The sequence below is a fragment of the Teleopsis dalmanni genome, chromosome 1, assembly GCF_002237135.1.
Source record: "Teleopsis dalmanni isolate 2A chromosome 1, ASM223713v2, whole genome shotgun sequence".
Classification (NCBI taxonomy): domain Eukaryota; kingdom Metazoa; phylum Arthropoda; class Insecta; order Diptera; family Diopsidae; genus Teleopsis; species Teleopsis dalmanni.
In genome coordinates this window covers 36,083,889-36,111,417 of record NC_051846.1, presented here as the reverse complement: position 1 = coordinate 36,111,417, position 27,529 = coordinate 36,083,889, and the positions used below count along the sequence as shown (strand labels likewise).

General features: G+C 28.5%; 6 protein-coding genes across 7 annotated transcripts; 4 read left to right on the top strand and 2 right to left on the bottom strand.

Moving 5' to 3' along the window:
* The first annotated feature begins 489 nt into the window (after nt 1–489).
* Nucleotides 490–3,122, top strand: LOC119668486 (zinc finger protein 540-like). Its single transcript, XM_038078008.1, has one exon. It carries the CDS (start codon nt 527–529, stop codon nt 2,903–2,905), a length of 2,379 nt encoding a protein of 792 aa, XP_037933936.1. The 5' UTR covers nt 490–526; the 3' UTR covers nt 2,906–3,122.
* Nucleotides 3,123–4,824: 1,702 nt separating this feature from the next.
* Nucleotides 4,825–7,427, top strand: LOC119668481 (zinc finger protein 85-like). The gene has a single exon (XM_038077997.1). It carries the CDS (start codon nt 4,904–4,906, stop codon nt 7,343–7,345), a length of 2,442 nt encoding a protein of 813 aa, XP_037933925.1. The 5' UTR covers nt 4,825–4,903; the 3' UTR covers nt 7,346–7,427.
* Nucleotides 7,428–10,101: 2,674 nt separating this feature from the next.
* On the bottom strand, nt 10,102–10,839 carry LOC119668702 (splicing factor 3B subunit 6). The gene is made up of 3 exons (XM_038078302.1): nt 10,654–10,839; nt 10,439–10,557; nt 10,102–10,377 (listed from the first exon to the last, which is right to left on the bottom strand). Exons 1-3 carry the CDS (start codon nt 10,669–10,671, stop codon nt 10,149–10,151), a joined length of 366 nt encoding a protein of 121 aa, XP_037934230.1. The 5' UTR covers nt 10,672–10,839; the 3' UTR covers nt 10,102–10,148.
* Nucleotides 10,840–13,464: 2,625 nt separating this feature from the next.
* On the bottom strand, nt 13,465–18,041 carry LOC119672991 (dihydropteridine reductase-like). 2 transcript variants are annotated; one of them, XM_038084180.1, is made up of 6 exons: nt 18,001–18,041; nt 14,881–15,115; nt 14,615–14,801; nt 14,330–14,554; nt 14,145–14,253; nt 13,465–14,084 (listed from the first exon to the last, which is right to left on the bottom strand). In XM_038084180.1, exons 2-6 carry the CDS (start codon nt 14,962–14,964, stop codon nt 13,982–13,984), a joined length of 708 nt encoding a protein of 235 aa, XP_037940108.1. In that variant the 5' UTR covers nt 14,965–15,115; nt 18,001–18,041; the 3' UTR covers nt 13,465–13,981. The 2 variants fall into 2 exon arrangements, with proteins under 2 accessions (XP_037940108.1, XP_037940109.1); XM_038084181.1 differs by lacking the exon at nt 18,001–18,041 and adding an exon at nt 15,172–15,246.
* Nucleotides 18,042–18,432: 391 nt separating this feature from the next.
* LOC119668426 (polycomb group RING finger protein 3) lies at nt 18,433–19,703 on the top strand. Its single transcript, XM_038077924.1, has 4 exons — nt 18,433–18,843; nt 18,916–19,068; nt 19,144–19,427; nt 19,484–19,703. The coding sequence occupies exons 1-4, from the start codon at nt 18,738–18,740 to the stop codon at nt 19,607–19,609; spliced, it is 669 nt and encodes a 222-aa protein (XP_037933852.1). The 5' UTR covers nt 18,433–18,737; the 3' UTR covers nt 19,610–19,703.
* A 4,240-nt stretch (nt 19,704–23,943) lies between these two features.
* On the top strand, nt 23,944–27,297 carry LOC119673428 (cyclin-J-like). Its single transcript, XM_038084698.1, has 3 exons — nt 23,944–24,276; nt 25,982–26,401; nt 26,467–27,297. Exons 1-3 carry the CDS (start codon nt 24,036–24,038, stop codon nt 26,847–26,849), a joined length of 1,044 nt encoding a protein of 347 aa, XP_037940626.1. The 5' UTR covers nt 23,944–24,035; the 3' UTR covers nt 26,850–27,297.
* The last annotated feature ends 232 nt before the right edge of the window (nt 27,298–27,529 follow it).

The window sequence follows — 27,529 nt, the reverse complement described above, 5'->3', positions numbered from 1 at the left end:
CAGCTAGTTGTTTATTTATGCTTTCCTGTTTGTTTAAAATCTCGTACAAGCAAGGCGGTTGTAGTGACTAAGAGGAAGTAAAATAATTAATTTTAAGTATTAGTACTAAATGAATTTATTTTATAGTTTTTAAAGCACCATTCAAATTATTCATATATAAATAAATATTTGAAACAAATGTGATCGCTTTTAAATTGATTTCTAACAGTAGCTTTAGTTGCAGTGGAAACATGATATTAAGTGTTTTAACTGTGGATAATTCGCAGTCATTTAAGAAATTATATCATATATATATTTTTACCATAGATGGCAATTTGTAATTATTATGTATTGTGCATAGCAATAGGTACTCTAGCCTTTTAAACAATTATAAAACTTATAACGTTATTTGAAGCAATTTAACGAGAAAAATAGAAACAATTTAATGATCTGGCAACATTGTTTTGATTAAAGTATTTTCGACGCGTTTTACTGAAAATAAATGTAGATTATTATTGTCTTTGTATATAGTTTTATATACAATAAAATGAGCACAAATTTAGAATATAATATACATTCTATATGCCGGATATGTTTAGAATATATACAGTACGAAAATGCTTACGATTTGTTCCTTATTCCGGGGCTAGCAAAAAAGTTAATTGTATGCACTTGTATAAATGTTGAACCAAATGATGGATATCCAAAAAATATCTGTGGAGTTTGCTATACGCGTCTAAACGATTTACATGATTTTCAAAAACAATGTATTGAGTCTGTGCAAAAGTTTCAGGATATATTTTCAAAGAATGGATTTCCGGAAGTACCTTTAACCACAGTTGACAATTGGGTGCCTGCTGGTACTGAGGAAACCCAAAACGCTTTGGCAGACGATGATGAAGCACCTAACTGTGATCCATTACTTAACCATAAAATGGAATTATTGGAAAATGAAGATGATGTTTTCAAACTTATAGGAAATGTTGATAAAGAAGCGAAAGAAACGGAGGAGAAGGAAAAACAATTAGAGGAAGCTAATTTAAATCAGTCGAAAAATGGCAAAATATTTAGTGATGAATCAAGTACCGAATTCGAAGAAGATAATGACGAGGATGAAGATTTCATTTGCAATGAGAACGATAAAAGCGACAGTGATGATGATGATCTGCCACTTGCTGCACGTTTGCGTAAAAAAGAAGCTGCAAATTCCAGCAATGGACCAAAAGGTAAAGTGAAACGTAAGCGGATACCAGCTGCAGAACGGCATTTACATCGCATAATAACCTGTCATATATGCCAGAAAAAGTTCAAAAAAGCTGATAATTATCAAAATCATATGAAATATCACAATGACAAACTACCATTTCAGTGCACAGTTGAAAATTGTCAAAGAGGCTTTACAACATCTTACGCACTGCGGGTACATGTAGAGCATACGCATACGGTTCCAACAGAAAAGTATCCTTGTACTGTCGAGGGATGTGGACGTGTATTCCATCGAACGCGAATTCTGAATTGGCATCTGAAAAAAATACACAAAGTAGTAAGAGATCCAAATGAAATTAAAAAATATCCATGCAGCGAATGTGAGAAAGTTTTCAAATGTCCAATGGCACACAAAAAACATATGTTTAAACACGATGGCAAGGAACTACCATTTCCATGTAATATTTGTGGCAAACGATTCGTCACGAATACTGCTTTAAAAGACCATTTGATGAGGCATGCGGGTATTAAAAATTACATGTGTCCATATTGTGGTGTGGGTAAGACAACTAAACAAGAATGGAACAATCATATAACCACACATACCAAGGAGAAGAAATTTAAATGTGAACTGTGTCCCCATGCGTCACACAATAGACAAAACCTGCGGATGCACATAAAGATAGTGCATGATAAAATCAAGGATTATGCATGTCAATATTGTGGTAAAACATTTGGAAAGTCCAATGCATGTAAAATGCATGAAACGATTCATACTGGAGACAAGAAACATGAGTGTAAGGTTTGTAATAAGAAATTTTTGTATTTAAAAGGTTTAACAAAACATTTGCAAACACACGAGAAACGTGTGCTGCGCGCATTTGAAGGTATACCAAATAAAGAATTCACTCCATCGCAAGTGTCAGAGGCTACCTTAAAAGAGACGCATCAAAAAGTAACGGAGGAACTGTTGAAAGTGACTTCTAAGACAGCTAATCCCGTATCAACTGATCCTAGGCGTGTAGCACGTGTAGATATTTCATTGCTAGCAGGAACTGCCATTAATCCCATTCCATCAGTAGCAGTTCCATCTTGGTCGCCGCAAGTAAAACCAATGTTAAAAGAAGGTCCACATATATGTCCTGACTGTGGTCAAGGCTTCAATGGCATTGGTAATTTAAAACGTCATCATCGAATTGTACACGAACGAGTTAAAGATTTCGCATGTCGTTATTGTCCTCTACGTTTTGCTAAAGCTGATACACTTAAACATCACGAAATGACACATACTGGAGAAAAGCCACATCAATGTATGGACTGCGGCAAGCGTTTTATACAAAGTGTGGCGTTAAAGCGACATATGAAGGTGCATATGGACCGCAGTTTGTTGCCGCCAACTGTCAAGAAATTCGAATGCACGATTTGTGGTAAGCGTTTCATACAAAATTATCATCTTAAACGGCATATGAAAGTACATATTACCCAACCGAAACCTGCCACCGTATTAGCTGCTCGCGAAGATGTCCAGAGAAAAAAAATAAAACACATAGAAGTTAAGCGAAAAGAAGAAGAAGATCGTTCAGCTATTGCTGAAGCAGCAAAACAGCAATTGGACGAAATTAAAGAACAAGAGAATAAACTTAAAATGGCTAAAGAAATTCTCAAAGATATGGCACCGGTGCCAATTCCTGAAAGGATGCCACCATCAGAAGTGAAATAAGCATTGGAAAGCTGTTAAAAATTCTGAAATGTTAATAGTTCTTGTTAAGCATGTAGTATATAGTTTAGTTTATGTAATTATATAATGTCTGTGTTTTTATTATTAATACTTTTTATATCATAACTGTTTGCAATATTAAGCTATTTATAGATTTTTGTTTTGTTTTTGGTTCTTTACTTGTATCTAATATGGTTAGGAAATGTTTAATACAATAATTTTTATCAAGTAAAATTTGATTTAGTACTGATGAAAATAAAAACTTTTAACTGAAGAAAAATTTTTTTTATATAAACAAAAACAGCTTTATAAATTGTAGCAACTCAGGTCTTAATGCTTAATTTGAAGGACAATGTCATGAAGACGCTATGACATCGGGTGAAATATTTTCTAGTAAACAAAAGTAACTAGTCGTTAATATGAGTTAGTTTGAACCAGTTATAAGCGAAGGGTTATGTGCCGCCAACTGTGCTTGTAATTGAGTCAATCACGTAGAAATATTTCAAAGAAATGCTTGAAGTGTAATACACAGTACTTCAAACCACTGGCAGTACGTAAAATTAAGAATTCCACTGCAAAATTGAACTGCAGTGGAATGAGAATAAGATATAAATGAGAATAAGATATTACGTTGTCACAGAGATAGATTCACTAATATTCCGAAATTCATTCACCAAAACATATAATAAGCATTTTACACACAAGTAGCAAAATACGATATCAATATGAACGTAAGAAATACGTTCTTGTTAAGAAGAAGTAATCTTTTGTTGTTATATTTCAAGTCATGTTTATGATTTGTTATTATTTTTGATAACAGTTCAGATCATAGTAAAAATTTATGAATGAAGTGAAGCAGTTATTTCATTCAATAGAAATGCAAGAGGCAATGCAAGAATAATGTCTGACTGTATGTATGCAAATATTTGAATATTATTATTGAAATTTAAAAATATATATATTGTTTTACAAGGAAAGGTTGAAATCAGTTCTAAAGTATATTCTAATTGTTGCTATATATTACTTAAATTTTTATATATATTTACATATATTCATAACTAAACAAATTTGTAAATATCAAAAGTAATAATAAATTTTTTATTGCTACATTTTATGAAATAATGTTTAATGAGTAGAATGAGTTACAATATATTAAGACCGTGTGCAAGTTCGAGTAAAGTGAGGTAAAGTAATTCGATTTTTTGCATTTCATTTATGTAAATATATATTTATTATTTTTGGTTAAAAGTTATCAAATTTATTTATGTATTAAACATCTCATAAAATTTTCACAATGATAATTTACCTAATTTCTATCTAATTTACCGTACTCGAAATTCTGGTGAATACCAACATTGGCTGCCATACCGTCATTATTTACTATTTCTCTTAATTTGTCATCAATTTACTTGAACTCGCAATCGGGCTGAATATGTAAAGGTAAACAGTAGGAAATTTGTATAAAAAGGACCCTGTTTCATATTTTATTTTTTGTGTTGTTCCTTTACTATAAATGTGTAGCCATATTTTCTCAATTAGTTTTAAAGTACAATAATTCTGTTTTTTAATAATTTTGTTGTTGTTATGTCTATAAAAACATCATCTTATATTTTTTTATTTATTTACTATAATAATAAAAAAAAAACTAGAAATGTTTATTAACTTACGGGGTGCAATATGTAGCTTCATAAATAAATTGTAACAATAAGTTGTTATTAAAACGCATATTTATTTATTTTTAAATAATGATTCTACAAAAAACAATAATTATTTTCCTTTATTAATTTACAATAGTTGAACTGTTTTATACATATATGTTTTATGATTGTATGACGTTTAGTATGTGAGTAGAGTGATTTAGAACTTTTCTGATTTGTAGTTTTTATGCAATTGGGTGGCAGCACTACAGTATAATAAAAAACTTCATTGACGCGTAAGATTTTCCCGAAAAGAGGAAAATTCTAATTAATAAATAAATGCGAATATAAATAATAATTAAAAATGGACGGTGGAACCGAACACAATATTCATTCAATTTGTCGAATATGTTTAGAAACGTTACAAACTGAAAACGTTTATGATCTTTTTCTCATACCAGGTTTGGCGAAAAAACTTGTTGTTTGTACTTCTTTATCTGTGGAGCCGCATGATGGGTTTCCAAAAAATATTTGTGGTGTTTGTTATACGCGTCTTAATGATTTACATGACTTTCAAAAACTATGTGTGGATTCAGTGCAAAAATTTCAAGATATGGTGGAAAATAAAGCGTTCAGTACTCATACTTTTGATATTATGGAAACAGGTCCACCTGATGTACAAACTATCTCAGCAGAAGATGATGATAGACTTAACTTCGATCCTTTGGTAAATCACAAATTGGAATTTATTGATAATGAGGAAGATGTATTTAAAATGATTGAAAATGTTGATAAAGAGGCAGAAGAGGTAGTTTTAAATGAGAAGACGGAAGATACTACTAAAAGAAATGATAAAACATTCTTCAGCAATGACTCTTTTAGTGAATCTGCTGATGACGATGATGATTTCCAACCCGACAATGCTGATAATGACAACGATAATGATACCGATAGTGACGATGATAAACCTTTGGCAACTCGTTTACGTAAAAAATTAGGTAAAACCTTAAGATCGAAACTGGCACGAAAACGTATACCCAGATCAGAGAAACATTTACATCGCATTATTGATTGCCACATTTGTCATAAGAAATTTAAAAAATCAGAACGCTATCAAGAGCATATGAAATATCACAATGATAAGCTACCGCACCAGTGTACTGTTGAAACATGTTTAAAAGGCTTCACAACCGCCAATGGCTTACGTCTACATGTAGAACATTGTCATGCTGAAACAATACAAACTTATCCCTGTCCAGAGGAAGGCTGTGGCCGTACATTCCCTCGAACTCGTCTGCTTAATTGGCATTTAAAGAAAGTGCATAAAATTGTGAAAGAATTAAATGAACCAAAATGTTATCCATGCACTGAGTGTGAAAAAGTATTTCGATGTCCAATGGCACTTAAGAAACATATGTACAAACATGATGGCAAAGAATTACCATTTCCGTGCAATATTTGTGGAAAAAGATTTGTTATTAATAGTGCGCTTAAGGATCATCTTATGAGACATGCAGGCATTAAAAATTATGTTTGTCCGTATTGTGGTGTTGGTAAGACGACTAGGCAGGAGTGGAATACTCATATTAATACACATACTCAGGAAAAGCAATTCAAATGTCATCTATGTCCGCATGCGTCCCACAACAAACAAAATCTGCGGATGCACGTTAAAATTGTGCATGAGAAAATTAAAGATTATGCCTGTCAATACTGTGGTAAGACTTTTGGCAAATCGAACGCATGTAAAATGCATGAAATGACACATACTGGAGAAAAACGTTGCGAATGTAAAGTTTGCGGGAAAAAGTTTTTATATGCGAAAGGTTTAACTAAACATTTAAAAACACACGAAAAACGAGTTTTACGCGCCATCGAAGTTTATCGAAAACGTCAAATGGAAGGTGGTTTAATACCCACTGAAAATCAGCCACCTCTTCCTGAATTACCAGTGCCAGAGAATCATTCAAAAGAAACGCATCAAAAAGTAGCAGAAGAAATATTAAAAGTATGTGCTGAGTCGGCAGCATCAATTCCTAAAGATCCAAGACGTGTAGAGAGAGTCGATATATCACAACTAGCAGGAACAGCAGTTAATCCGATACCTTCAGTGGCTGTGCCATCATGGTCTCCGCAAATAAACTTTATGATGAAAGAAGGACCACATATATGTCCAGATTGTGGACAAGGCTTTAATGGACCAGGCAATCTGAAACGTCATCATCGTATTGTACATGAAGGCGTTAAAGACTTTGCTTGTCGCTTTTGTCATCGTCGTTTTGCAAAAGCACAAACTTTAAAGCATCACGAAATGACGCACACTGGTGAGAAGCCGCATGAATGCAATCAATGTGGGAAAAGATTTATACAATATGTTGCACTTAAACGTCATATGAAAGTGCACATAAATAGACCACCAATAATACCTGCAACTGTATTTGCTGCTCGAGAAGAACTTGAATTGCAGGAACGAGAAAAACAAGAAGCGAAACGAAAGGCGGCTGAAGAGCGTGCAGTAATCGCAGCGGCGGCGAAAGAGCAACTGGATGTAATGCAACAACAACAAGAAGAATTGCAGAAGCTGACAAAAGAAATATTTGGCGAAAAAAGTGGTAATGTAGATAATGATGCTATGGTTACTGATGCAGATCATATGAAATTAGATCCAGTTGATATAAAAGAATTTATTGTTGATACTGGTGATGCTCAATTACCGATCACAATTGAAAATCCGGCTTTAGGAGACTTTCAAATTGTAAACACTAGTACTATGGGTAAACGTACTGTAGGTATTACTGATCCATAAATCGTAAAATGTTAAACATTTATTATTGCATTATTTGATAGTTTATTTATATTAATTCTTTTTATTCTTTAAGTTTAAATTTTATGACGGCGATATATTTTATGTTGTACATTAAGACACACTTTCTATATTATTGTAATATATGAAGTCCGATGATATTTTGGATATGACAAATTCCTACAATCTGACGTAAAATATCTATAAAAACAAATCATTTTAAAAATGATTTGATGGTTTTATATATGTTTGTTAATATTTCATTATTATCTTAATGTATTGTACTATATGTAATCAATTCCGCGAGCGGCCTGGAGCCATTCATTTACTACCAAGTGTCGCCATTCATCTCTCTAATTGTTGTCATATCGTGTAGAAGAAAATCAAAAGAAGTAGATTTCACCTCAGGAGGTGAAAAAACAAACAACAATAAATATTTAGTCCAAAAACAATTAAAAAAACAATTATATATTCATACAGTTATAGAAATAGACAAAACAACATTTAATTTCATTTTCGAAATTATTTAAAGTGATTTTTTTTAATGGCTTTAATGTACATTAATTATATTTTGAACAATTTGAAAAGTTGTCATATATATTGGAAAACGTCTCGGATATAAACATTTTTATAATTAAATATTTATTGCTAAGACACACATTGTGCTCTTCAGCCATGTTCGTACGCTAGCCACTGGTCTTATAAGGGGCACTTCTGGTATGCGTATGAACAACGTATGAATGGTTTGAGCAGATTATTTGGGCTTTGTGCACAAGGCCCTCATTCCAACCTAACATAAAACATACCTTCTAAAGCAGGGCTGTCCAGACCAGATGCGTTTGCGGGTCAATACAAATCACTGTACATATTGGAGGGCCGCGGAAACAAATACATAAGTTCATAGTTATTTTCAACAAAAATAAAAATACGGTTATAATGTTAAATTTAGTTTTATTAATTTATTAATTTAAATCCATTTATTTGGTATACCATAAAAATAAAATAATGTTATCTTACCAGTACACTATAAGAAAATTTGGGTAATTGTAATAGATTAAAAACATGTCGTGGGCCGTGCTTTGGACAGCCCTGTTCTAAAGTATTTGTCTTAATGTAATGTATAACAAAAACGTTGGTAAATAATATAATAACATACTTGTATTTATGTTTGTTAATTTAGTCAGCATATAATTAATGTATTAAAATATATGTTATATGTATATATTAAAATATTAATTAAAAAGTTTCAAAGTAATTTTTACATAATAATTAAAATAGTCGGGGAAAAGCTTTTCAGTTTTACATCTTTAAGCTGGAAAGAGTGCAACAAGGTATCATCCTTCGTATATTAAAATTGTGTTAATTGTATATATATATATATATGTCATTGTGCTTGATATTTTTTTGGAATATATTAACAAAAGCTACATCAAATAATTAAAAAATAATAATTTAAGGTATTGTATTTTAAATAAATAAAAAAATAAATTTAATATGTTTCCATTTCATATAAATAGGAAGCATTTATTCTCAAAAATATATTTCTATAAGTTTAATATATTACAAGCATATGTATTAGTATAAATATAAAATTAAGTATGACGATTATAATAAAATAAATACATTTAAAACAAAAAAAAATTCTTAAATCATTTTTACTTAAATTAATATAAATAAATTTGTAATATATACATATGTGGTAAGTAATATTTTATTACTATTATATAAATAAATAACATAATATATCTTATAGGTCCCAATATACCATTCATCATTCTAATACGCATAAATCCAAATTAAGGGTATTTTTATTTAATAAAGTTTGTAATATATATTTTTGATAAAATTGTTAATGTTTAGTAAAATAGTACAAACATTGTGTACTATTATATATATTAACGTGAAGTAAATTAGAATAATGATTTTACGTAGAGTAAGAATTGGGAAAAAAACGCATAAACTTGGTTTGTATAAATCAGTTAACATATTTAAGTCATAGCAGAGATCCAATTAGATTTATGAAAGAATCCATACTTAATAAAAATCAAATTTCCATATGAGTTTAGACATTAGGAATCAGTGAGTAATGAAATTAATTTTAACAGAAATATGAATATTGTACATGTTTTAATATACTAATACTTCAGTAATATGTTAATACTACATTACAGTAAAACAAATATCACACTAATGTATCTGTGGTAAAACAATTCCTAAATGCCAGGGTTTTCAGTTACTCACATTGACAAAGGCAATCACATATGACAATAAATCGATGGTTGTCTCTTAATTATTTTAAATATATTTTAATAGTTATATTCTTTTAGATTTAACTAAATCTTTTGTTTTAAACTTTTAAATCGATTGTGTTAGATATTATTCAATTAAATTTTTTAAATAAAATGCCGGAATTAATTTTTTTTTGGATTTTACATTTATTAGCTTGTTATTTTTATGAAGATGATAGTGTTGATAATGATTTATATGAGTTACACTTATTCAATTGAAATCAAAAATCAATTCAATTACTCACAAAGGATATAAAACAACTTTCTTTTTTTTGGATAATTCTCAACCCCAATCGTATAGTGCAATATGATATGCATGATTATGAATGATTTGATGAGTATATGGTGACGTATATAAAATGATTCAAAATTTTTTTAAAGAAACATTATATTAAAATATTATTTGAAAAGATTTAAAAATTAAAAACATTTTTGCAATTCAACCAAATTAATGGAATGAAAAAATCGAAATGTCTACATGTTGTCTGGCTCCCCACACTACTTTCACATCTCAATTTTTAGGGAGCCTCCGGAGTTTTTAAATTATACTTTGTTTTTATATTATTAATTTCCTCCTGTTTTTTGTCCACATCCAGACGCTTGAAGGCTTTATTTGATTGATAGTATAGAACGACAAGATAGCGATTACAAACGTTAAAACCAGACAAATGGTCACAAGCATTTTTTGCGTCAAATATATCCTCGTAGACAACAAAGGCGGTACCACGTGTCTCTGGTGTATTCCCACTGAAAAAATAATTTTTAATTAGTTTTTTATTTTTGTTGTTAAATAAATTGTGAAACTTACACTCTAATTTGACGTATTGCACCAAACTTTCCAAAAATATCATACATTTCATCTGAAGTAATTTTATATGGTAAATTACGCACATACAAAAGTCGATTAACTTCAGGGGGTAAACGAATCTAATTTTAAATAAAAATTTTCTTATTAATATTATTGTATTAAGTTGATATAAATTTCATTTTTTTAGTACACAATGTAGACGGAAAAAAACTTACGTTGTTACGCTTATTCATATTTGAATTATATTAGAACCTTCCTATTCAAGACCACAAATATAACTGATCCTTTATGTCTGCTTCAATAAAATTATCCTTTGTTGTCTGGAAAGCAAGTCTACAAAATACAAACAACGAGTAAAATTCGTCCAATAAACAAGAAGACTATTTCCAAAATTTATACCTGTTTATTTGACAGCTATTGTTGCCAATGCAATTAATTTTTTTTTTAAATAGTACTTTTTTAATATGAAAGAGTACTTTTTGAAAATTTACTTAACGTATGTATATTTATTCAATGTTTTATAATATTGTTTTTATGTTATTTAAATATTGTAAAAATTACAGTAATTTTTTGCTCAAACAAAAAAATTGTGACCAACTAAACAAATATGAAAGTCTAAAGTTTTATAAAATAAATACTGCAATTACTACTGTAATTAAATTATATTAATAAACTTGTGATAATTAAAACAGACTAATAAACCGTATTCAACTTATAAACCTGGAACTTATGCATTGAAAGTTTGTGCAGTCTTGGCGACTTGTGGAAAAACACGATTAGTCATCGCTTCTAATTTGACAAGCACGAGTTCTAAGCCTGGCACTTGCAGTCCAAACAAATTATATAAGGACTATAAACTAATTAAGAAATTCGAATATTTCCTAAGACCACTGATGATAAGTACTTGGCAATACTCTAAACAGCGTTGTATGGTCAGCTAGCGTTGTATGGTCCTTGTCTTTTCTTTGCTTTGCTATTCGTTTAAAAAAATATATACGTGTTAAATGCATATGCTATAATTATAGTGACACTTACACTGAATTTATTAAAGCAGTTTTTTTGATTTAATGGCATATAACGTTACATAAGGATAAGCTATTTTCATGACAAGATTGTTAGAATAAGAAAGACTACAATTATAATTAAGATTATTGAATCATGTAAATTGGAAATTACTGCGTTGATTCCTATTATAAGCAAAATAAGCATTGAGTCAGTTGTTATATTATTAAAATTGCATCAATTTTATATTGGGTGAATTTGCAAATTAAAATCTATAATGTCCTGAAACTTAAATCGTATTATAAATCAACGTGCTGATTAATACTAATCCTAAACGATAACGATATTCATATCATATATATGTAATGTAACAAATGTATGTATTGGTAGTATTTTGTTTATTATTCGCTAATAACTTATTTACACAGCATATTATAATTTGATTAAATTTTGTTTCTCATTTTAAGTCTTTGTAATTGCGCTCGTGAAATGAAAATAAAATCATGAATCTTATAGCAAAATTTTATTTTATTGTAATTTGTTTCAGTGTATTGGAACAATTCCCAAAAATCGCCACACAACAATACTATTTTAAGTACTTTATTTTAAAATTTTGACTTATAAGCACTGAAATAAAAATTTTGAATTTCAACCCTGAATGGGATTCAAGGTATTTTTTCAAAACACAATTTTATCAAATTGGCGGCATATTACTTGATGGAAATAAATAAAGATAAGGATATATATATTATTTTAATATTAATAACGAAAGAATGTTGTTGTTATTATTTTCTCCTATTGATATAAATTGAAACCCACAGTACGTTACTGTGGGTTATATATTCGTCCAAATACCTTAAAGAATTTTGTGACATATATATAGTTTTCAAAATAAATTTGCTATTTTTATTTAATTTAAACAATTTAATATTTATTTCATATGAGTTGGTGTTGTTAAAAAGGTAGCTTCAATTTTAAAAGTTTTAGGCCTTTAAAAAACTTCCATTTCTTGACTTTATGGACATTGAATTTTAACACAAAAAAACCTTAAAAATATAAACATATACATATGTAAACTGTAATTGTCTCCAAAATTGTCGCTAATGATATATGTAATTAATATCATTGAATATCAACGAGGGTAGAATTTCATACTGTTGCCTATATTTTTTTATATAATATTATAAATTTTTTTGTTACGAAATTTCCTCTCTGCTATGCATTTCTTTTTCTATAATTGGCCTCTGAAATGAAGTATTGAGTTCTAAACTAAAAACATTCAAACTATTTATCAGTACTCATACGTCCTCGTAATGTTAAAAGAGGCGTACGATAAGATACGTCTAAAACCGGTTTAAATATATAATCTTGTTTATTTTCCGGGCATTAGGCTGTTTATTTCTAAATTTAAAATAATCTTAATAAAGAGGTTTTTCGACAGTAGTGACCTACAACAACAAAAATTCATTTTATATTATTTTTAATTAATTGTATTTTTGGCTGACCAGCTGTTTCGAATATTGCCAAATACTTATAATCATTGGTCTTGGAAATAATTTTTGTATTTAATTATTCGTATATAATTTTTGAGACTGCAAGTACCAGAAATCGAACTCGTGTCCTGTCAAATTTGAAGCTCAGAGTCAGCGCACCTTAAACAACTGAACCAAAGCTGTATTTAACTTTTATGTTCGCACATTTTTCTGGAAGTTTTGTTACTTCACTGTGAGTTTTATTAATAAATTCACTTACTGTGTTTATATCATATAAAAACACAGTAAGTAAACCAGCTGTAGACTAATTGCATTAATAAATTAAATTTTTATTTGTTAAATGTCAATACTATTCTGTTTGTAGAGGCATTATTTGTTGCATGATTTATATATTCTTTCTTATTATATTTATATAATCAAATACTGAGAAAATCATGCTAATGTTACTCCACGATTCGTACGGGCGAGACCAATATTTTGTGAATATAAGTATATGCAATTAATTATATTTAAATCACAAATGATAAATTCAGTTCCAAATTAAACATTATTAAAATTTTTCATCAATGTTTATTATTTAAGCACTTATATTATGAATATATAAACTCGAGTTAATTTACATTTGCTGTCTATGTAATTAAGAAAATATTAATATATTTTAAATTATATTTTTATGCTTTAAAACTGCCTAAATATTTGTATTTCTTAACAAATAATATAAATGTATATATAGTAAGCCACATTTATACATATATATATGTAAGTTCCTTTCACTTTTTCTATTTAATAATGTAGATAAGCAGAGGTTATCGTAGTTTAAAATTTAATTTTTAAGCTTTTAATTATTTAAACTTATTTAAATCAACATCTTGTAAATTTATGATGTTTATGAACTAAAGCTTTTATATAAATATTCAGATAACAATTTTATTAATTAAGCACTATTAAGAATACATTCATTTGAATTAAATATGAATCAACAAAAATCCCTATATTTATGAGTCATGTGGTTTCAGATCACTTCTTTTGTATAATATTGAAATGTAAATTAAGCGGCATCAATAAGTTCGGTAATGGAATCTTTTGTGATTAATTGGAGTAACGCGCCATTCTTTGGACGTTCATTACCTTTAGACCATTTGTGAAAGAGTCTAAAAAGAAAAGGTATTAAAAATCAAATACATATATAATAACGGGTGTAAATAACTTACTCGGCAACTTCAGTAAGTGGAGTCCATGTAGTAAAATCAGCTTTAGGCATCCATTTGCGGTTCATTGGAGTATCGAGTGTAACAGGTAAAATTGATACCACCAAAGCACCTATATTCATAAGAGTTAAATAAATAGGTAAATTATTGTAAAGAACTTCATATCTGTTATTTAAAGTTTTTTTAACCTTCAGGTAATCCAGAATCTTTTTCAGCTAAAGAACGTGTTAGTTGATGTACTGCTGCTTTAGCCATACCATAACCAATCATACCAGGCGTACCTTGTAGAGCAGGCTTAGCGCCTGTGAGCGCTAATAGACCGCCTTTTTTTAAGTACTGTGCCGCAACAGCAGCAGATATTGTTGATGTCCAAACACTCTGACGCCACATAAGATCTGCATTTTTTGCCAAGTCTAAAATAAAATTATTTTTTAATTTAAATATTAATTGATTTTTTTTTTAAATGGTTTAACCTTTTTTGCTATTGCCGCCTGCCCAACCACCAGCAACGCATATTACTGCATCTAATTTTTCACCATTTAATGCACTGCCAACTTGTTCGATAACTGCTGTTTCTTGCTCTGTCCATGAGCCGTCTTTTGGCACTACAATACTAACATCAGCTTGTTCGTTGTTGTTTAAGTCTATGCTACCAACCCACTGTAATTAACAATTTCATTCTGTATTCATATATATACATATATACACAAATTTTAATTATTTTCAATATTGAACTTACAAAATTATTTGCTTTAAAATGTGACACACAAGCAGCACCAAGCGCTCCCTTGCCACCATAGATAAGCACACGACCAACAGACATTATACAATTTTTTGCTACAGCAGCCAGCTTAACTAAGCGTCTTGAGTTCTGGAGAACTACTAAAGTTTGTTAAATCCAAAGCAGCAGCTTAGCCGTCGTTCTCAAATCACAACACAGTTTGTGTTTGTGTCAATACAAGTTTTTTAGCTTTCTGAAAATAATTCATTGAGATATTTTTTGATTAAGTTAGCAAATGTATTTTCGTACGTGTAACGAAATTGAAAATCAGCGGAGTGCAAATAATGTAAGCAAGTGCTCTCGTTTTGATATATAAAGAACCTTGAACTCTAGCAGTATTGCTTTCAAATTTATTTATTGTTAATTACTTTAATTTTTTAATAAATTTAATTTTATTAGCTTCGCCTTATGGTACAGCATTGAGTTCATTAAAGCTTAAAAATATTTTAGTATTATTTATTGTGAATGATTTTAATTTTTTCATAAATTAATTAGTATTAACATAGCTATGCATAAATTTAAGGAGTGAGATGTTTAAGAGCTAAAGATTCAATTTTATTCATATTAAACGCTTCATTCAAATCAATTGACTGTTTACAATATAAGTGGAACTATGATTATATCTACCAACTTCCTTTAAAACCAAATCCTCAACATGATTTACTAATTTTCTGATATTACAAGGCTTCAAATAAAAATGAAAAGATAACAACAAAAAATTTAGTTAATTAATTGAAGTTTGGTTGACCATACAACGCTGTAGTCTTAGAAAATATTCGAATTTTTTAATTAGTGTATAGTCCGTTTACGATTTGTTTGGACTTCAAGTGCCAGGCCTAGAACTCGTGCCAGTCAAATTAGAAGCGATGACTAATCGTGTTTTCCCCACAAGTAGCCAAAACTGTACAAACTTTTCGTGCTCAAGTTCCAGATATTTTGTGATTTTTTTTATTTGTTATTTCGACAAAAAACGAATTAACATTAAAAATTTTTTAATTTTATTTATAATTTTTGAGTTCTTGAGAAGTCGTCTTTTTTTAAGACGGAGACGGAGAAAACCTGACCACTTTCAAATTAGCTTAAATTACTCTATGCATTGGAGTTTAAGAAGAAATGAGCGTGTAATGTGGAATAGAGCCATATTTAGGGCAAACATTGGGAATTGACGAATTTATGCGTGACAAGTAACTGTTACGTATAGCTGCGTAATCTCAATTGGACTATGACAGTTCCTGCTTCATTAAGGTGTTTTTTTTCTCCAGATATATCAGACAGACACCTGTTAAGACCCTTATTCCTGTGTAACCGTGAACGCATATACTTTATTAATATGTAGGGCTTTTATCTTTGGTATATCCGAGCTCACGAATGTTGGCACAAATACAATAAGTGCTGATGTATTCAACACTGAAGAGCTTAAAGTATTTTTAAAACATCTACGCAAAAATAATATATTACTATGTTATCTGCAGATACAAGTTAAAAAATTCAAGTATACCGGCATAATGTTTCTAGTACTATTAATGCTTCTCCTGCAATTTAACACAATACATATAAACAAATAATTTTTCCTATATACTAATTAAACTATTCAAACCGAAGCCTTTAAAAAGCTATACCTAACTACATATAATTATATTTAACGCTAGTTGAGTCTTTTCCGAGTTAGTGCATTTGGGCACTTTTTACTCTTTGATAGCTGGGGCGTTTCTGCAGAGTCTCACTTATCTCACTGACTAATTTGTGTATTCCTCATAAGCATCGTGATTATTCAATGACTGATTTAAGATCTGCATACCGTTTTGCGCGGTTGGTGATTACTCTGAGATTAGATAGTGCTAAGCGGGGCAGCATGACGGTTTTCGCCGTCGGATCGGATCGGTGATCGGATCTATTCTAAGGTTTCTCGGCATGTTCATTCTAATTTAGGGTTTCAATGTACCTACACTCAAGTTTTAAGACAGCAAAAAGTTCGCCAACTTCAATCAGAAAATGATTATGAAGATCTATCGTGCTCTAAAGTCTAAAGGAAACGTTATGACGCTGTATTGAAACAATTCTACAACCATGAAATTTGAAAGCCAGATTGTAATACAAATAAATTTTTAAAGGTTAACAAAATGGCTTCACAGCGAGAAGGAGACCGAGAAATCTAAGACTATGAAGTGTATTGCAAAATCAGTTTGAAGTAAGGCTTATCCATACAAAGCTGTAGCTAATAATGAAGATGTATTGTCTTTACAGATTTCAGGTTTTTCTGTTAAGTTAAACAATAATAAAAATAAATTGTTTTTATTGAATTAATGTATGTATTTTGTACATTATTCTTCAAGAAAACATGCGTAATTTGGAAAGTACTGCTAAGTAGTTGCTACTGATTTTGGGTTAAAAATTTTTACATTGAAATTCTCTAAAGCTATGTCATATTTATTAAATTGTTGATTTACTTTCACTTTTTAAGTAACCTAAAAACTACTCATTATTCTCGATATGTATACTTAAGCTTTATAACCACTACAGAAGTTGAATTTTATATATTTTTTAAATTGTTATAAGAATTCAATAAAACACTTTTAATAAACATATTTTTATAAGTGCATTTTCAATAAAGCTACGTTAATAAATTAATAGTTTTTTTAAATAATTTAATGTATAAGTAATGTTATTCTTTTATACAATGAATCACCGGACATCTGCGATAATTGTTAAAACTGGTTTCCTTAATGCAAAAATATATTAACAAACATTATGTATTGTAGAAAATTGTGTCTTATTCAACTGGTTTATTGATATTAGGCATTTCTTATAACCTGTTGATGCAAAATTTTTCGGGTTTTATTAACCTAAAGTTATTATGTTTTGTTGCAGTTTTTATTTAAAATCAAATAAATTTTTAACTGCTTTAGTTGACGATAAAAAAAAAGTCACTAAATAATTTAGTTAATTTAATATTAGAATATCATAGGAAAAATTTATTATTGAATAAGTCATAGATTTACGGAAATCAGTTGAAATATATTGGGGAGTTCACGGTATATTAATCTATTAAACAATTTTCAACATTATTAAGTTTTTCACCTTTAAATATTGAATTTTAAAGCTTTCACTTTATTGTTTTATATATAATAATTAAAATCTTATTGTATACACAAATTTATTTATTACCAAACTCTTTACCGAAATAATCGATAACTTGCACACATTTAATTCAATAACAAACATTTTATCGCCGGTAGAAAAAAGTATTAAATTGCATGTTAGTATTTTAACGTACTAGTAAGCGAAGACATAATATCATTTATTGTAAAGCAAATGCCAATGATTATATCTCATAAAAATAATTAAAATTATATCAAAATAATGTTAATGAAATAATTAAATATATATCATATTTGTATATAATAATCTTTTATTTCATATTTAAGTGAACCCTGATGCTGTGTATTTCACAGTGCTACCAACATTCGAATAAAAAAAAAACAACTCGACTAAAAATGACAGATAGACTTTATAGCAAATATTAGTCTTATCGTGTTCGTGTCAATTTCTTTTAGGTATATTATTTTTTAACTAATTTGTTTTGTTATATGTCTATAAACGTGTAATGTAATTTATGTTTAAAGTACTATTACTCACTCAATGTATAGCTAATTTTCAAATGCAATAAATTTATTCTAAAACACAATTACAAAGCTAAAGAAAAAGTGTTTCAATGTTCCATGTATTTAGTTTTTGTGAAATCTTTTAACAAATCTAAACATTATGTGCAATGCTAACAATAATTAGCATTAAAAGTGGCAATATCAATACTCATAATGGAACGGCGCGTTAAATTAAAATCTATTAATCCACATATTACGTGTAAAATTTGCGGTGGCTACTTTATTGATGCCACAACAGTTACCGAATGCCTACATACTTGTAAGAATTATGTTATTTATTACTGTTTAAATAGAACTTCTCACCTATAAATATAAATTTGTATAATTTTAGTTTGTAAAAGTTGTTTGGTTAAACATTTAGAAGAGAAAAAAACCTGCCCCACCTGTGACAATGTCATACACCAGTCTCATCCGTTACAATATATTAGTTTCGATCGCACTATGCAGGATATAGTATATAAATTAGTACCCAATTTGCAAGAAGGTGGGTAGAGAGAATAAAAAATAAATGTACATATATATAAAATGATATTAATCTAAATCGTTTCTTTTAATTTAGATGAAATGCGTTGTGAACGCGACTTTTATAAAGCCCGCAATATGCCTTGTCCTAAAGATATGCCACAAAATCATGACGATGACAATGAAAAGGTAATGGAAGCGCATGCTGAATCAGATTTTCATCGTTTGGATGAACAGGTCAATGTTTGCCTTGAATGTATGAGTAATAATTTTAAGAACCTGCAGAGACGTTTTATACGCTGCAGTTCGCAAGCGACTATTACACATTTAAAGAAACTTGTTGCTAAAAAGATACTCAATGGCATTGATAAGTATAGAGAGGTAAAATTAATTATATTATATTTTAAAACCAAAATTAATTAAAATTTTGTTTACAGATCGATATTTTGTGCAATGAAGAACTCTTGGGCAAGGATCACACTTTAAAGTTTGTTTATGTAACTCGTTGGCGATTTAGAGATCCGCCGTTACGGTTACAATTTCGACCAAGAGTTGAGCTGTAACCTTTATGCAGCATACTTATAGCAATGTGTCAAAAAAAAAAAAAAGAAAAACAAAGAAAACAAAATGAAAAAACAACAAAAAAGCAGTTGCAAGTCAAACCTTAAAGAAATTAACAAAATATATGAATAAATTGAATCATAGTTTTATATTTTCAATTATAGATTTTAAAAGAAATAATTTATTTACAATGCAAGCGTATATATTAAAAACATATATATTAGAATAATAAAAAATTGTATATTTAAGATTTTTAAATATAAGAATAGCGATCATATTTTCTTTTATATATTTGAGGAAAGCAAATTAATTATGTACAGCTAACAGTTTTCGTATTTAGGATTATAAATTTTTTATTGATTCTCTTTCTATATTGCAATATGGTATTTTAATTAATGTAATAAGTTTTTGTATAATTTTTATGTAAAACAAATACTTGTCTTTAATGTAGTTCCAGTATACTTTTAATATGTGTAATATATTGAAATAATTTCAAGATTTTGTGAGAAAAATGTATTATATCCACTAAATTTGCATTTTGCATCACATTCTTCCCATTTTAGTTAATATCTTCCGAATCAATCAAATAGCGAATCTTAACATATAAGAAAGTTTTTATTTATATACCTGATTCTATGTATTTATTTTAATGTTTATTTTATTTAATTTTATATAAAATTGTATAAAATAGTATGAAAAAAAATTCATATATAAATTTTGTAAATATTAAATCTACAATAAAAAAATTCTATTAAATATTTGTAAATATTGTGGTTATTATAATAATTTTGAAGAAAAGATTTTATATGTTTTCAAAAGAAGGCAGTTGGAATAGTTTCACTTTTAACGTCGTTTCAAGTTTTAAGAGAGTGGATATAATGAAATAGATTATATATGAAAACAATATGTATGAAGATTTTTATGACCAGCGGTGATAGAGAAAATGCTACTGTCATACTTATGAAGAAGTAAACAAAATTTCATTGATATTCTAGCAGGTTTGTTGAAAAAAATATTAATTTTTTAAATTTATTTCATTATATATTAAGCCAGAAAAAGATTCGGTTCAGAATCATCCTGATCCACATTGAGTGACTAAATATGTGTTATTTACTGTTCTCATCCGAAATTTCTTTTTTGTCAGACGCGCAAGCTTTAATTTTCGTAGACTAGGATGAAACTTATTTGATTAAAATAAAATAAGGGATATTTTATAATTCTCTCAAATATATATTTTATAATCATTTTTAACATGCGCTTGGATATAGAACATAAAAGAATTTAACTGTATTGAATTATTAGATAGATAATAGGAAATTATAGTCTTAATGGAGTAGATTGCTGTGACAGGAACAATTCTTTTTTTACTGCTACAAAACTTAATTAAATAGAAGAAATTCCGTTTTTCGATTGGAGCCATAAAACCTTGTTGAACAGTTTATAATCTCTTGAGTTAGAGACTTGACCAAAAACTCTCTCCTGTATTTAAAATCATTCTTACAGTGTGATCATAAAGAACGTGACTAGTGATTTTATTCTCTTCCAAACAATGACTATATTTTTCTCAATAGAAGAGGAGAAAAATAGTGCGTAAGATATTTTGCAAATAATATCAACTTCTCCTCTATGAGCAAAATGAGCAAAAATTTGTTTTTGGAACCAAAAGGGTAACTAAACACTTTAGCCAGTCGAATCGGTAAACAAACCTTAATTATGGAGAATTAATAATAGGTTCTTTATGCAGCTTTTAAGTGTGACAAAAAACAGGAAGTTGCTCGCTTAAAGTGGCTAATTTGTACGCAAAACAACAACATTACTTTCTCTATCTAAGTATCTAGTTGTGAAGTTTTCAAACATTTTAGTGACTGCAGATATTACTAACATGTTACCAAAGCGATAAGCGAACTATTGCAAACCTTGATTATAAATTTTAACGAATATTAACTAAAAAGTTTCAAAAAGTTGAAAATAGTGGAAATGAAATATTTTAAATATACACATATAAGTATATATAAAATTTTCTAAGAGTACGTGAAGAAAGTATAATTGAAAGAAAATATAATTTAAAGATAAAATGTATCCTCAAATTAACAATAATTTTATTTTTTCTTTAGTTTTGATTAATAGATTAAAAATTTTTAGGATACTTTTTCTTACTGGTCTAACACATGTTTTGTATAGATGCTTATATATCCTTACAAAAATACACATAAGACCTTTTCTTTTGTAAGCATATCGCAAAAGAACAACATATACCCCCATTTTGAATCGCATGGGAATGGGAGTTTTTTTTTCTTTTTCCAATTTTTCTATTCTGAATCATATGGAAATGGGAGTTTTTTTTAATATCTTGCACAAAATCTTTCCCAAGCTAATTGTGTGGAAGATAATTTAAAAAATATGTAAGTTACTTATAATGATCAGATGTTTGAATATATTTTAATAAAATTTTTATTTTAATAAAATTATTATAATAAATGTAATATTTTTAAAGTTTTATTTTTTTATTTTATCCACACGGGTTGATCAGTTTTCCTAAAATATTTTAATAAAATTATTATATTAAAATTTTTATTTAACATATTTTATTAAAATTATTATAATAAAATTATTATAATAAAAGCATTATAACAAATTTAATATATGTATTTGAATTTTTATGTCTTTATTTTATTCACACGAGTTTTTCCACAAATCAAAGCGTTAATTATTGTTATTTAAAATAAATACAATATTGAAAGGAACAAAAATTCTAGAATGAATGGGATTCCTTGAATAAGTTTAATATAATTTTCTTCTTTTTTATTTTAACTATTATTACAGTTTATTCACAGATCGAAATATATTACATTTATATCTTAATTATAAAAATACATACGACTTTTGAAGAGAAACTCAAATTTTAGTTAAAACATTAATAATTCCAATTAATAATTAAAATATTTTACTTGTATATAAGAAAAAAATAGATTATGCAGATATTTAAAAAATAAAATATATAATTAAAAGAAATAAAACAAAAGTTTTTTATTATTATTATTATATTTATTTCTGATATTTTGTGCTGCAGACATATAATGCGATTTTTAAATTTAAATTAACATATGATACGCATTTCTTTTCGTTTGTTGTGCTCATTTTCGCATTTTTCGCCATTAAAAAGTATCATAGTTGCCAAAGTACAACAAAACAAATTTGAAATTTTTGTTGTTTTAAAAACAGCTGTTTCCCAAGCAATTCAGAATAAGGGAGTTCTATTTGAAGGATGTTCTTTTGTGATATACTTAGAAAAGAAAAGTCCTATATTTATTCCTAATAGGGGCAAATTCTAACATTTATTCCCGAGTAACACTATTTTGACTAACGTGACAAAGAACAGAAAACCTAACAACCGCGACCAAAATCAAATCGAAAGTTTCCATTTTCTCTCTTATTAAAGTCTTTCAATCTTTCATAACAAAATCAAAGATATTAAAGAAATGTAGAGAAGCAATCGACGAGCTAAATTGGTTGACTGATATTTCGTAGGGAACGAGAAAGATGACAGTTTAGCCCGCTCTTGTGCCTCCCTGGATGCGTCACTGGCGATACAGGTTTATATTACCCTAGAGACCATTAAAAGAAGTAATTTCCTCTACTTTCTGCAAGTTTCGAATAACAGATGGAAAGCACTTAGGTCATGTGCCACTTCCAGGTTAACATGGCCTATAATAACATGACCTATAATAAAAATAAATCCTCGGAACTGGTTATTGGTGTGGAACTCACGCAGAACTCACGTAGGAACTCCCCATAACCCTCTCTGCAAAAGTTATGGAAACCCGCAGGAGAAAGAAACCATAATACATTTTCTCTGTGAATGCCAGGCTTTAGCGTCTAGAAGATATAGGTTCTTAGGAAAATACTTCTCTGATAGTTTATCAGACTGCTAATCGGTGAAGATGAAAGACTGGATGGATTTAGTTTTTACTCTTCTATACTAGGGTTCTTGCAAGGAATGTGGTAGTAAAACAGCAAAAAATCGCTAATTGAGGTACATGGAAATTATCTGATGGCCAATGCAATCAACCTCTCTTATTTCTTTCTCCTCTTCATTTTTTAATTTGTATTAAAAATAAAACAGTTATATATTTAGACCCTGAGTTTGTGTAAAACATGACCCTACGGAAATAGAAAGTAACAAAATGCAAGTAATTTTTTACGTAGGTACGCGAATAGTCCTAGTATATTTTAATCAAAATAAAATGAAATGCATCACAAAAATTGAAATACATGGCATCACTCTGCTACTAAACGTTTCTTTATAAAAAGAAAATGGAAATCAAAGAGGAAACAGTGATTACCGTTACACGAAAATTGCATTAAACGTAAATTGCGTAAATGTCTACTTCTATTTCTGGATTTTTAGATTATGATTTAGATTATTAGATGTGGCGTCAAGTAAACTTTCAGGACGAAACAATGTTTGACCCGAACATGTGTGCGCAAAAGGAAGAATGCCATAATCCGTATAATAACGATATTTTAAAAAGGTTATTTTATTTGGAAAACGACATTACTAAGATTAAAATAAAAGATAAACATCATGAAGACATCAGAGTTCATTTAGTATTTTTAATAAAAAGTGCTTGTAATTTACTTAATTTGGCAAAGACTACATTGCATTTGGGTAAGAGAAATAATTGTTTATAATTTATTTATAATTACAACACACTTCTTAAATATATTTACTTATGCCTTACTTCCGAAATAGTATTCAAAATAAATTAAAAAAAATATATTATTTTAAGGTAAAATATTTTGGTAGATGGTATTTTAGTCCTTGTAAATTAAACAAAATAAATATAATCTTTATGTTGTATAAACATATGTGAAGACATTTAAATAAATTACTACAGAAATAAATCCGAATATCCGTAAACTTAATACAACCGATGTTGTATGTAGTTGTACAGTGTAGATAGGTAAGATACGTGTGTTCATCGACTTCATTTACTTAGAAAACGACAGACTTATGCCTCGCGCTGATTGTAACTTCCAAAGGCAACGTTTTGCCGTTTAAACTTTAACCAATTAATCAATTATCCTTCTATGATTTGTAGTAGAGTTTTGCACGTCAACAACTGCAGAATGTAACGTTACAAAGTTGTGTTCCGCGCGGTACATTATCCTTATATGATCCGCTGTGAGTCCCCGAGTTTTCAATTGGAAAGATTAGGTTAAATTCAAAAGAATGCCATTCAAATTAGAGTATAAGATTTTTTTAAGAAAAATTAATGTTTTTCAAGAAAATTAATGACGTTCTATTCGTCCCATGTAGAAAATTAGCCAAATCCAGCTTTTTTATTACAGTACGCTATTGTTTGACTACAGTTTGCCAGGGATTGGCCTTTGCACAAAGAAACAAAATAAGAAAGAAAAAATGAAACATTTGGTTTGGAAAAAGGAATTTTCTCTAACACCAAACAATTTTGGTTTTTCTTGAAACAAAAATTTCACTTATAGAATGCATTTTCCCATATTCGTAATGGCGCGTGATAATATTTTTATTCGAATTATAGAGAAATTCGAGTTATAGAAACTCGAGTTAAGGAAGCAGAATTATATTTAATTTGTTAGAAATTAAATATAATAGAAAATTTGAGTTATAGAATTTTCTAAAATATATTTAAAAATATCTCATTTTCAAGCCTACCACTAACACTAACTAATATTTGCAAATTTTCAATTTATTAATAAAATTTATTTTTTCTTAAGAATTGCTTTATTATATTTAAAACCATACAAATATATAATTTATAATATATAATGAATTAGAACCTTGGTATCGTCACAGATTTTATTATCATATCTTCCCAAATCAGTTTAGTTGTTGAATAAGTATCTGGTATAATTGATTTTTTAGTTAATAATTATTAGTTTCCCAAGTCTGTATTCATTACTCTTAATTTATTTTTTTTTTTTACAAAAAATTTTCCCTTGAATGTCCATAAAGAATCTTTCAATATAGTTACAGGCTACTGTATATACAGCTTGTGGTTTCTTCTTCTTCTTTAAGAGTGTTATAATCGTAAATTGGTTTTCTTCAGTGTGTTATGTTTCTTTTTTTCCTGTAAATATTTTATATTTGGTATAAACTAACTTGGATGGTAGAATATGATTTTCCTGTTGAATGTCTTCAGTTCTAATTTTGAGTTCGACTGGTTGGTGCTGTTTCTCCAATTGGTTAATGCTGTCCTTCGATAGCTCTTCGATTATTGAGAGAATATAATGATATTAGAATATTATTGATATTTCATTTATATTGTATTAATGATAATTTAGAATTTTTAACTTCGTATTAATTGTTTACTTTTTTTAATATATATTTTTAGCTATATACCACATGGATATATTTCGAAGCTGCCATATTTTTTTGAGTCAGGTGAATTTAAAATTGGTTGCCATAAGTGCAATCTGTATTGCCGGCAAATTCGAGGAAACGGATATCACAATTCCAAGCCTTGCGCAAATGAACAAAATTTTCGAAACCAGTTATACTCTTAGCGAGTATAAAGAATTTGAGAAACGAATGTTACTATCACTAAGCTTTAAACTAAATTATCCAACCACGGCTTCATTTATTGAGTATATTGGCGCTCCTGTAGTTACTTTAAATGATTTTAGTTTATATGTACAAAATTCACAAAACGCAGTTTTCAAAAGAAATTCGACGTTGATTTTTAAAAGTTTTAGTGATATGTTTAATGTAGTAAATAATATGGTTGCAACAATTTCGGATCTATCGTTAAATAGTAAATATAATAGGATTACTTTATGTATACGTTTTATTAGAAAATTGATTATTTTTATATTTCAGTACATGATATACAATTTATAAATGCAAAACCATCTATTAAAGCAAGCGCATGTTTAGCTTGTGCACGGATTGTGACACATGTGGAACCAGCATGGCCAAGACATTTAATGCAAAGAACAGGGTGTGGTTTTGAGAAAATTCAAGAATGTGTGGGTATGTTAAAATGCTGTTACGACCGGAGTGGTTACAAATACAATCATGTAAATGCAAGTTCTCAACAGTTTGCAATAAGCCCAGACTCTGGTATATCTCTAGAACATTATAATAACCAAAAAGAATATGATTCTGAATCGAGTACAAATGACTCAATTGATGGACAATATATTGAAACTGAAGAAAGTATTATTAGATCTCCAAAATCTAAAAGAGCCCGTATGGATTAAGTATTTACAATACTTATTTTTTTTGTTGGGTACATTCATAATTACATTGAATGTCATTTGAGTACAGCTATAAATACCTTATTTAAATTTGAACATAAACTACTAATTAAGTGTTAAGTAAAAAGTTGTAGACTAATGTTGATCATATATTTAAACGAAAATTGTTGTTTCGCAAAAGAAAAGCTATTTTAAGTTTGAGGATAAAATAACTGTAAAAATATACGCGGCAAGCTAAATAAATATATGTAAATGATGTTCACGATCTAGAGTTACGAGCTCGTCAACCACGTAAAAGTATTTTGTTGTATACTATGTTACCGACCACGAGTCACATAGTTATTCACGATAATGAATAACCACTTTAGCATACTTCTTTAAAACCGGTGTAATAAGGTACATATTTTAAATTTAAAATATATATATGTCTATAAAACTATATAGCGAAAATAGTAATAATTTATTTAGCAAAAAGTACTTTATCATACTTATTATATATAACGAACTTTTGTTATAAAAAACCATTGGTATAGATTAACTTAAATATTCTATATTTTTGAAAAATCTATTTCCCTTCTTAACTTTAAATGAAATTAAAAAGATGAATGCATATAAATAATTAAAAAAATATTATAGCCTAAAAAAACCTGTAGAGCAGGAAAAAAAAACATTTTTATTTATTG